The sequence below is a fragment of the Fulmarus glacialis genome, unplaced genomic scaffold (assembly GCF_000690835.1).
Source record: "Fulmarus glacialis isolate BGI_N327 unplaced genomic scaffold, ASM69083v1 scaffold26185, whole genome shotgun sequence".
Classification (NCBI taxonomy): domain Eukaryota; kingdom Metazoa; phylum Chordata; class Aves; order Procellariiformes; family Procellariidae; genus Fulmarus; species Fulmarus glacialis.
Window position 1 is genome coordinate 24,442 of NW_009212715.1, and position 12,013 is coordinate 36,454.

The 12,013-nt window shown below is 41.6% G+C and overlaps 1 protein-coding gene across 1 annotated transcript in view; it reads right to left on the minus strand.

The window, feature by feature from the left end:
- The window catches only part of LOC104076941 (rho GTPase-activating protein 7-like), a gene marked incomplete at its 5' end in the record, with an annotated part of 16,281 nt that extends 5,565 nt beyond the window's left edge, over positions 1 to 10,716 (minus strand). Inside the window, 9 exon segments of the mRNA XM_009577977.1 lie at positions 1,148 to 1,346; positions 3,354 to 3,513; positions 4,224 to 4,346; positions 4,828 to 5,179; positions 6,062 to 6,176; positions 7,423 to 7,486; positions 8,922 to 9,003; positions 10,515 to 10,586; positions 10,658 to 10,716. Of these exon segments, the coding sequence (XP_009576272.1) occupies positions 1,148 to 1,346; positions 3,354 to 3,513; positions 4,224 to 4,346; positions 4,828 to 5,179; positions 6,062 to 6,176; positions 7,423 to 7,486; positions 8,922 to 9,003; positions 10,515 to 10,586; positions 10,658 to 10,716 (1,226 nt within the window).
- Positions 10,717 to 12,013: the final 1,297 nt, after the last annotated feature.

Here is a 12,013-nt window from a genome sequence, read left to right on the forward strand (position 1 = left end):
CAACGCAGAATACACAAAACACGCTTCTTGGTGAAAGCAGCGTATTTCTTATCTCCAAAGATAGTAATGTAATCAGGGCACTTGCTGAAGTCACATCTGGCACAAAATGGGTGATTAGAGTGAGTAGAATTCAGTCACTTGCTGTTTCTAGCCCAAAACAAGAGATGGGAGGTGGACAGTGGCCAGGTTATAATACATGGAAGAAAATGGTTCCACATCCATTGGACATAGGAATTATGGACCTCCTTACAAAAAGGATTTGTGGATGCAAAAAGAAAACTTGCTTCAAACAAACAAACCATTTTCAGACAAAATTCTAAAAGCCTGACAGGTTTAAAAAAAAAAAAAACAACCAAATTTTCACCAACCTCCACCATACACAGGACAGCAGCAGCTCATGTACTCATGTCAATAAAAGTTACATGAAACAAGCTGAAAATCAGCCCACTCAGAAATCCCGTACTTGGACTTTCAAAACCTTTTCTCAAAAGAAGAGGAAATTTGCCTGTAGCAACATCATCGTAAGTCCCTACAGCAAGTTCCTTCCCCAACCCAGCTGCTTTTTGAAAGTGAATTCCTCACAGGCAAAGTACTGGAGATGGAACCTGTTTAAAACTATATTCAATGCTCGACTTCAGCTTCACAGTTCCTTCTCTTCCAGGTTGAGTCTCAAGGACAGTAACAGTGAGAGCACAGACAGAAAATTGCTGGCGTTTCCAGGCAAAGATGTTTCACAGCAACTGTGCTTGGGCACCTCAATAAAGACATTTCATCAATATAACATGACTTCTTGCACAAGGCGCTATTTCATACCGTGAACAAGGGGACTGGATTCTTTCTTAATTTTGCATAAGGAAATGACCATTTAAAAACACAGTTTAGGAGGGCTGCTACAACACTTGTTATCACACTCATCCTTCAAAGACCAGAAAAGACACAATGTTAGAAAATAGCTGGCCCACAGGACGCAGATGTGAAGCTCTTAAGTCCGGAGCCACAGTGAACTCATCTTTTCAGAAACGTCCTGCCTGACTTGTCTCCTCTGGCTACAAGGGGACAGGGCACTAGTCCTAGTCTGGCTGCTGCCTTGTACAGCTGAATATTAAGATACTCAAGGAACTGGAAGACTATAGCTTTTGTGACCTACATTGGTAGATGTGGAGGAAGGATTCACAGAGCCTGCTAGTAAAGATAGGCTCGGGAAGGTCTCGGAAATACTGCTTCACCATATCGGCCACATCAAATGCTGACTGCCCTTCGTAACATACGTTGTTCGGGTTGGTTTCATTCATTTCTCTTAAAGACAGAATCCTGGATTTAACACCGGATTTTCGGAACAGGCCAACCTACAGGTAAAAGAAAATATCAAAGACAAAGAGAGGACTCATCAGGAATCAAAACTCTTGACAAATAATTGATCCCTCATCAGGAATCAAAACTCTTGACAAATAATTGATCCTTCACTTTCCTTTGGGTAGCGAAGACCCTATGGTAGTGGGATCTAACACCAAAATATTTTTCTGTCATTAGAGCAGCACGGATATTCCTCCCAGGCAAACCATGACTGATGCCCACAGAACTAGCTGTGAAAAACATACCAATTTTCATGTTTGTTTGCTTGCTTTTTATTTAATGCAAAATTACTCTTTTTTACTTTTAAAATCATTACTATCGACATCTGTCAGTTTGCTTGAGCAGGCTATGTTCACACGTTAGGACTGCAAGTTTCTAGTGCACCAGTGTGTGTTCATCCAAAAGCAAATGTACGTTGATGCCTGTGGCGGAGCAAACAAACTCAGACTGTGAGAGCCACAAGGTTCAGGGTGAACATCTGGTATGTCTGATACATCTAATACATCTACAGGTTGGCAAAGGGCAATTGCCATTCTAGGGAAATTATGATTTTATTTTTAATATGAATGTCAATCCAGTTTCAGACAAAACCTAGATTTAGAAGTTTCCCATGAACTTGACCTCAACAAAGCTTCTGCTGAAAGTTTTGCTGTGTGCCACTGAGACGGTATTTACATTCATTGGTTTATTTATATTAACTGAATAGCTACCATGACCTCAAAACACACTGCCTTTGTAAGAAACAGACAGCTCACACTCCAGTATGTGCCACCAAACTGCATTGTAACTTCACAGGATGCACACATTTTTGTACTATTACACATCTATACAATTGCAAAGCACAGAAAAAAGAAAGCCCTTTCTTTAACTAGTATCTCTCATGTCATGGGGTCTCCTATTTCTGCACCTATGCTGTGGAAATAGCACATGCAACACACATTTTCACTGCCATGCACACATCTCCGCTTAGTGGATAAATACGGATTTGAGATCCAGAAAAAGATGTTATAGGCACTGTCATGGTTTAACCCAGCAGGCAGCCAAACACCACACAGCCACTCGCTCACTGCTCTCCCCACAGTGGGCTGGGGAGAGAATCAGAAAAAAAAAGTAAAATTTGTGGATTGAGATAAAGACAGTTTAATAGAACAGAAAAGGAAGGGAAAATAATAATAGTAATAATAATGATGATCGAATATACAAAATAAGTGATGCATAATGCAATTGCTCACCACCCGCCGACCGATGCCCAGCCAGTCCCCGAGCAGCAGTCACCGCTCACCGGCCAACTCCCCCCAGCTCACATGCTGAGCATGACGTCATATGGTATGGAATACCCCATTGGCCAGTTGGGCCAGCTGGCCTGGCTATGCTCCCTCCCAGCTTCTTGTGCACCTGGCAGAGCAGGGGAAGCTGAAAAGTCCTTGACTAACATAAGCACTACTTAGCAACAACTAAACCATCAGTGTGTTATCAACATTATTCTCATCCTAAATCCAAAACACAGCACTATACCAGCTACTAGGAAGAAAGTTAACACTATCCAGCTGAAACCAGGACAGCACTCCTCTAATATGTCTTACCTCTACTTAGTGGTACATTTCAACTGAAACAAGATTAATTATCACATTACTCTGGCACTACCAGCAACCACAGAACAGAGGAAATAATGACATTGTGTGGTAGATTTACTTCCCCAGGGAGCAGAGACACGCCACCGCACCAGGAGAAGACAGCTTGACTGCCTGCACCACAAGAACTGACTGCAGATGATTTCAGTGAGGCAAGGCACAAAAATACAATACAGGACTAAAGGCATCCCCAGAAGGAAACAGCACTTGTGTTTCCTCACAGGCCACCTGCTCAGACCTACTCCCTTCTGCCTATTCAGAGCCTTAGGAGGCAAGGGAGGCCCTCGCAAAAGCTGGAAGCAGAGACTGGTTCCCTGGAGCGGATCCGTTTATGGAGCAGAGCTGCTCTGGGCTGCCTCAAGTTCATACCTGGTCAAGAAAGTGGCTTCTTAGATAGTCCAGTGCTTGCAGTATGCCGTTGGGCAGTGGGTGGCTTGTTCGCTGAACATTCAGAAGCAAAGGAACCCCAAACACATTTTTGTCCTTGTAGTCAGAGGCTTTTATTTTTTTATTGAACTTTGGTATAGTCCTGAAAACAAAAACCAGTGCATCCAATTACTAGCTCTCCAGCTCTTCCACCTGCTACTTTAGTTAGCTACTTTAGCATGGGAAAGGATTTAGTTACCTTGCCACATCCCCAAATTATGCCACATACCCATACACATAGCGTCATAAGAAAGAGAGAAAATCATTAAGGGCAATTACAGGAATGACTTCCTCATTTCAAAACTGAGATTAGCTTTAATAAAGCATCCTCATGTGAAATACGTTCCACCCCTTTAGGACGCTGCAGGCTTTTTTCACTTTTTTCTATATTCAAGTACCAGACCCCCATCACAAGATGCTAACTGATATTTCTAAGTCCTATGAGTGACTGACTTTGTCGTTGTTTTAGTTCAGACTGGGACTTGATACTGAAGAGATAGACTCTCAGCCCAGCCAGCTCTCACCTCAGGTCCTACAGAAGGACCTCTGACAAAGCCCTGCAAATGGGCAAATTTTAAGAGGAAACTATAACGAGCTTTAAAATCAGTAGCAACATGACCCCTGTGGAGGAGCAGAAGTGCAGTCCATAGCAGGGGAAATCCTGGAGCCGTTGAAATAACCAGGAAACTGCCAGCAATTTAACAGGATGAAATTCCTCATCTGAACGTGTGTGATCTAGGCAGACAAGGAAATTCAGCTGCTTCCAGCAAATCCTCTTTCTAGCACAGGTTGCTTTAATATTAGACAACTTACCAGTTCCAGCCCTGCTTACTGGAAGGGGAGTATCTGTCCATTAAAGCAGTGAGTTTCAACAAGGCCAGCTTTTGTGTCCGGGCTAGCTGGGCAGCTGACTGACCGTCAGCCTGGATGGGAAGGCTTCCCAAGAAGGCCAGTGTCGCTTCCCGTGCCTATGGGATAAATATTAAACAATATTAGGACTATTTCCATTGTCCCTGTTAGTTTTCTGCCTGCATCTGTGAAGACTGAATGACCTGCAGCCCCCAAACACCACAGGGTTAGCTGCATTTAAACAAGTACTTCTCATCCAGGAGGTCCACTGGCAACACAGAGTGTTTCAATGAGAAATACAGCAAGCTAGCCATAAGGTCTGATGCCCAATGTCTAAGTGCTCATGCAGGTTGTGAGCGCCCTACTTTCACAGAGGTCAGAGCAGCTGTAGATAGCAGAGTGCCTACAGAGCAGCAGTAGCTGGCACCAGCGGTGCCGCGCTGCTACCCAGAGCAGACTTGCTTGAGAATACTTTGTCCTGGAAAAGCAATTACGTTTTGAGTGGGGAGAATCAATGGGGAAAGGTTCCCGAGGGGCAGTCTGCTGGGGAAACCCAAGGATGGCTGACCTGTTGGTCTTTTTAGAGTCTGTCATGGAAGCCAGGTCTGCAGAACTGATCTCATTGCCCAGTTCACAGCTGCTCCCTCCCTCGGTGGTCGGGAGGTCTGCTGTTGAGCCCTCTGTTTCAAGACAGATTTCTTTAGGTGCAGATGGATATAAAGAGGTCAAGTCACTGGCAAAGTCCAAACCACCGTCATCTGAGAACTTCTCTGTCCACTGATCAACCAACTTTTTGAGACCATTGACATCTTCTATAACGTTGTTCAATTCTGTAAAAACATCATCATCACCAACTTCTGCTGCCTCCAGCTTATCAAGTTCAATATTGGGCATGTTGTCATATACACTTAGCCTGTTATCTGTGCATGAAAGGGGGCTCTTGGGGGCTTTGGAGTCCTTGGAACTGCTTCTGCTCTGGCTCCTTCTGCACCCGTGAAAACTCCCAGTTCTCCAGTTGACAGAAGAGTTGTCTACGGGAGACAAGGAACTGTTTGTAAGTGCTTTGGGGAAAGTGCCAGGTTTATGGCCTTGTGGTATTTGAAACATCTGGTTCATTCGTAACTTCATGTCATTTTTTAGGATTTGCTGAGATAGATCATTCCACAGCAAGAGCTGGCTAGAATCCAAGTCCTCTGCATACACCCCTCTTCCTTCATAGTGGCTTCGTGGTTTTATAACAGGACTTGGAGTGCTCACTGTGCTGCTATTTTCAGACTGATGGCTGCTATTGCAACTCTGGGGAGAAAAGGAAGAATTGTTCTTTGTTTGGATGCCAGAGAGATCAGAAATATTTACACAGTTCAGCATCTTCATCTTTTCTTCATTAAGTCCTTCCAGAAGAACAGGTTCACTTATTATGGGTTTGGCCTTTGACTGACCACTCCTTAAGTTGCAGCTCCTTAAGTGCAACTTCTCCATTTTCTTTAGAAGGCTCTTCCTCTTTTTATATGGTGATTTATCCAAAAGCTTCTCCTCACTGGTGATATTTGAAAATTCACTTGGGGGAGGAGAGCAACTAAAGGTAGAGTCCAGTGAAGCCACCTTAATTGAGGAACACCTTGAGGAACTCGTGCTGGTTTCCACATCTTCAAAAGGTTTTGGGAAGCTAGCAATGTCACTGTCACCACTGCTAGTACTGTGAACTGAGGACGCATCATGTTTCTCGCCATGATCCAGAAAGATAGTAGCCTCGCTGCTGATGCTCTTCAGTATTGGGCTGCCTGGGACCGAGGCACTAGCACCTTCCTCTCCTGGGAAACCTTCTAGGCTCTCGATACGAGACCATCTCTGACTGCACCTCTCATAAGCCCATTTGTTACTTATTGCGCAAGGTTCATCATCTTCAGAGTCATCACTCTTAGAAGGAGAAAAAAAAAGTACAGTTCAAGGGCAAAGTTTGGCAAACTTTAAATTATCAAAAAACGTAACAAAAAAGGAGCCTTAGTTTTTCTGCCTACCTCCAAAACCCCCAAGACCAACATATGGAAATGTAACCATTCAGTTACTGAAGGTCTGCCCTGAGCTCTGTTCTGTTAGTTGAAAAACATGCTGACAAATTACTCCCAAGCATGCTGACAAATCTGCTAAGTTTACCACAGGAAAAGATGACAGATTTGATCTGAGGATGAAAAATTCTGTTTTGCGGCAAATCCAGAGGTTGTGAAAGATAATTGTATTGGGTTTACATGGCCCTTCCTAAAGCCAAACAAATCACGCTTCTGTGACTAAACCTCATCCATTTTCAGGTAAAGAAGCATTTGGCTGTGGGACTGTGGCAGCATCAATATCTGGAGCACCCTCTTGGAGACCTCAGCCTCACCGCCATTTGCCCCAGGTGCTCCATTTGCTGTGTTGTCTCCCCTTCGAGTGAGCGCCTGGCCAGCAAACTGTGAGAGAGACGGGAATGACCTGGCTCTCCTCTGTGGAGCCTTGCCCCATTCTTTCCTGACGGCAGAGCGGAACTTTCCAAAAAACTAGACATTTTTCCAAAAGACGACATTATTTTCTTGCTAGTCCTGCAGTTAATCCGTACCTAAGATGCTTTATGATCCTGGTGTTAACCAGCCAAGCTGTGGCTGTAACCCTCTTTTATCTACAGTACTTTTTTGCAGGAGAGGACAAAGCTAAAACCTGTCTAGCTTCTATCGGCTGGACATTTGACATTGGCTGACACTATTTGGATTGTCCATTTTAATTTTTTATCCTTCATTCAGTCAATAAGAGTGAAACTTCACTTTCAGTCCTTAAATAAGATATGAAACTACTTAGGAAAGCAATAAAAGACATGCTGAGGTGGGGCCTTGGTGCAATTATTGGACAGTCACGTGTGTCAAATTATTTTTAAAAACTGTTTCAAAATGCACGCCTAACCTCCCTTACAAAGTTACAAAATGAACATTAGATAATTTCAATCTCCATCACTACATTTTTCAGCAGAAAATGCAAATGGAAGAGCTTTTCAGGATGGAAAAGAATAGAAAGAAAAGTTCAGAAATTGCTAATCCTTTATAGACCTTTTAAAACCAGGTTTTTGATATAATAGCTAAACACATTTTAAATGAGAAAATTAACTGTATTTTATAATACATTTTAATAAACATACCCGTTTCCTCTGACGGCTTATTTCCACTTTCATTGATGCACACTTGTTCAATGTGTTCAACCGCCTAGGGTATAAGAAAAAAGACAGAAGTTTTAAATTTAGACTATTTTATTTCTTGAAAACAAACATGCACCAAACTAGTTGCAAACTTCTACCATGGAGTCTTCATTATTGGTGTCAAACACTGACATTCTGTTAGAGGTTCTCCATACATTTTGCCAAAAACAGCGCCAACTAACAACCCCATGATGTTCACAGTTCCAGTTCTGCCATCTTAAAATTAGAGAAAAGGACCATAATTAATCAGTTAATTAAAAATCATATGAGGAGCTTTAATGATTGTGAAAAACTGTATATTGATTTAAGATTTTGAAAATGAAAGAACTTGGAGTGGGCTTCTGAAAAAAATTTTTTAAATGAAGACATTACCCTGTATCCTTGGAAGGAATTTATTATCTGTCATTTTAATTAAAACATGTGGAATCAATAAGGCCCCAAACTAGTCAGTCACTTATCTGTCAAACAAGTATGTGGTGTCAACAGGGAGGCAGCCTTCAAGGAACACTCAGGACAGAAGTCACATCAAGAAACAAAACATATCCAAATTTCTCTAATATCTGCTGCGCGTCAGAGATGTATATGCAAACAGCTCCGGCTGGTGCTCCCATTACAAACAGAATTTGAATTCAGGTGACCTAAACATACAGAAAAGGACCAAACCACTTTGCCAGAAGAGGAACTTTCCAGTCCCTTAAGGGTTAGAAATTCTTATTGCGTCCCTTGGATCAGCCAAGCGGCGTGGCATGGACAGTCTGGAGTTCACCTCGCCTGCTAAACGATCGCATAACGAGAAGGCTTCCACAACTGCGGTAAGTAGTGAAGTAGAATGCCTCTCCCCTACCCTGGCACTCTTACATGGGGAAAGTCCAAAGAGCAATGAGTTTGACTTTGCACTGACGATGCAATTTCACTTGTGTGCTGTGAACAGCTGTGGCAAAACAATAATTTCAAATCAATACCTTTGCTTCTCACTCAAAAAAAATATTCAGGAAAACAAAACGGAAAATGTGTCTCTTGTGCAGATCATTTTTGCTGTTTATCTCCTGGAAGAGCTCTGGGGAAGCTCACTAGTCAGAGAAAGTCCCTGCACCCTGTAATATGCGATTCTAAAGAGCAAACTGCCATGCGACCATATGCTTGCAGGGAACCGATTGTTCTTTCTCAGCCTGCAGACATTTCACATTACAGAAAATATAGATTTGATGCTTAGCATAACTGAGACCTTGGCTGAAGAAGACGTGCAGACACATGCTTACTTTACCTTTAAATTCTTAAAACAACCAACTTCAGTGGTACTAAAGTATGTGCTTAAGTGTTTTCCTTCAGTCGTAGCATTGGTAACTTTGTTAGTCTCCGACAAAAAGTAAGGCATGGAAAGATGAATGACAAATAACTACGGAGCCTGGAGGTATTGAAGATGATTCATAATTAATGTTTACCTGAATAGTGATTCAATCGCATCTCCATCTAAAAATTCATGATCTTTCCTCACAGTTTTTACATCGATAGGAAACTGCATATCTGTAAACAAAAAGAAGTCGACTCTGAAATCTGAGTTATAATTGCAAAGACTTTGAATTTTGCAACATATTTATCATAGGTGAAATAAATCTAAATCTATTTCTATAGCTATATATTTACACAAATGTCCTTCAAGCGAGGATCAGTTCCTTACAGCAAGTGGGAGAATAACAGTAGGTATCTGCTTGCTATTAGCTACAGGTAGACAAGCACTGGCTGCATTTCCAGGCGCCTGTGGTGACTAAGTACTATAGCCAAGAAATACAAAATTGAAGTTTTGCTTTGGTTAGGTTCTCTGCACCTTCTGCCTTCAAGTACAGTATAAAACTAGGAGTATTGTACATGAGCTTTTGCCGATGGTAAGGTGACATATGCTCGTTGAGGTGTAGTGAGCCTGACAAATCATGCTGTGCTTGGAGCTACTCAACACACCAGCTGAAGAGTTGAATGATCCAGCTGCTGAGATTTAGCCTTGCAGATGAGGGAACCAGTGAGATCCGTCAGTATTTTCTTGGCTTACTTTTTAAACATAATTTACCTAGTCAAGTCAGGACACTGCATAAACAGCAAGGTAATACAGAGGATTTGGTATCCAGAAGCATGACAATGTACATTTCCAACAAACTGTAAGATTGACAGCTTATATAATAAAATCCGCTGCAGTCAGACAGGAAGCGTTTCCACGAGACATCATGTTTCATAGTATACAGCTTTCAAATTTGGCTCTCCTGCTTGACTTCCAATTTTTAATTTTGCAGTGAATAGGGGAGGTGGGAATGAGAGCAGGCAGAAGTTACTGTTTGTTTTTTAACTGTAGTTCTTTGATAAAATCTCTCTTAAAAATAGATTAGCTTTCTTTACATTCAATGTTTGTAACAATAAACATATTTTAAAGAAGAACAGTTTTAAGGTATAAGCATAAATGTCTGAAAATTATACCCGTTCTCAACAAAGCCCTATCTGCCCCACAAGTAATAAGCACTCTTTGTAGCTTTAACAACATGAAAACGTGCTGAAATTGCATTGTTTGACTGTGGCTGGCTGCTTCTGAGTATCTGTTTTAAAAACTTGTGATTGCAAGATGATTTTTCCAACATTCTTCTTCAATAGAAAACAATCTTGCTCAAGACCACAGGCTGGGGAGCCTTAGATGAGTTTTGGTTGCAATCAGTGAGTCGGAAAAAACCCCAACACCCCAAGGAAAAGAGCCTGAGAAAATTATAAGCGACTAAAAAGCACAAAAGCAGAAATTTGACTGAGTTACTGTTTACAGTAATAACGAGGAAAGATTTGGTCCTTTACAGAATTCTATTGAGTCCATGCTAACCTAATTAAGATCTCACTTCTGCAAGAACACACACCAGATATTACTCTTTTTCTACAGGTTTGCATGAAGATATTACAGAATTTGGAAGTGCTTCCATCAAAAGGGTCAGGTTCTGAAAGATTATTTACGTAACAATTCTACCTGAATTGAGCGTCAGCTGCTTGACAAGTCTTTGGGATCATACCTTCAAATAGCTGAGCGTACTGGGGGAAACCAGCAGCTCTCAGCCAGGCGCAGGCTTCTCTGGCTTCAATTTCTGCAATGAGAACATAAAATTGTTCGCTTACAGTGCTCACAAGAGTTAGTGCTTTCACAATAAAAGCAAGCTAATTTTATCTGATGGATTTTCAGAGGCTCTTGTATATGGCTCTTTTGTTAATACATTACTAAAAAGAAAGAAATTCTTGTATCCCATACACTTATATGTACATAGCTCTGGAGTAGTCATTCCAACACAGGATAGATAGCAAACATACGAGAGTCTAGATATGAGTGCATACTTGAGATGTCGTACATCGGTGTACGTCAGCTGCCCCTGAGATTTGGGCAGTGAAGCATCTGTTATATGTCGAAAGAATCACCAGAGAAGGGCGTATGATACACGTCTATGCCCTCGCGCAGCAAAGCCCATTCACGCATTCCAGTTCTGAGAGATGGTGATAAGACACAAACAAATCCTATAAATAAGCTGAAAATGCTATCACAACATTAATAACACTGGACACAGCCTAAGCATTCCCAGAACAAGAGTTCTCAGGAGTACCTGTTGCTAGGGTCTATCAATATTTATTTCCTTGCCAACTACCAATGCAACTTGGCAGTCACTTCAGCACAGCAGATGTCAGGAATCAACCGCTCATTTTGTGACAATTCATAAAGCCCTATGGCCAACACTGTAACATTCCCACAGGAACAGGAGCAGAATATAACTTCACAGAATCACAGAACACTCACCAGATGCCTCAAAAACATAACGATGTTTAGCGTGAGTACATGCCAGCAGGCTCTAAACTCGGCAAATAGTAGAAATTACTGGGTCTGTTGAAGAGGAGAGGATTCCCATACTACACTTTTTGTACGTCTGCGTGTACTCCAGCACACGTTACAACAGACACCAACCAAAAGGCAAAGACTGCTTTGAAAGAAATGTTTTAAAAGTACCTTAAAATCAAGCATGGTCAGTAGAGAGAAATGTTTTTAAAGCACCTTAAAATGTAGCATGCTAGGCTAGAGAAACAGACCTGTTTCTTAAAACTATTTTTTTTGCACGTACACTCAAAGATTAGGATTCCAAGGCACTTCACATACATACCTATTCAAATTCGCTGCTTGCTTTGCTCTGCCTCCTCAGTTGTAAGTCATCAGTGCAACAGACTGAGGAAACTCATCAAAACACTTGCAGAACTTCCATGATTTTATTATTCTGCTTCTAAACTTTAAATTATTTCCATTATCACTTGATTCATTTGGACAATGCCATCCGTAACAAAGGCTTTCCTGCACAAAACTCTATGGCTTTTTCATCTGAGAACAAGGCGATACCACAGGATGATAAGGAAATTTCTACACAAAACAGATGCGTGACTCCTTTTTTTTCCCAAACTGCAGAACAGAAACTAATTTCTTCCACAATAGCCTATATACACTATGCCTACATTTATTACTATACTTACTGCCATAATT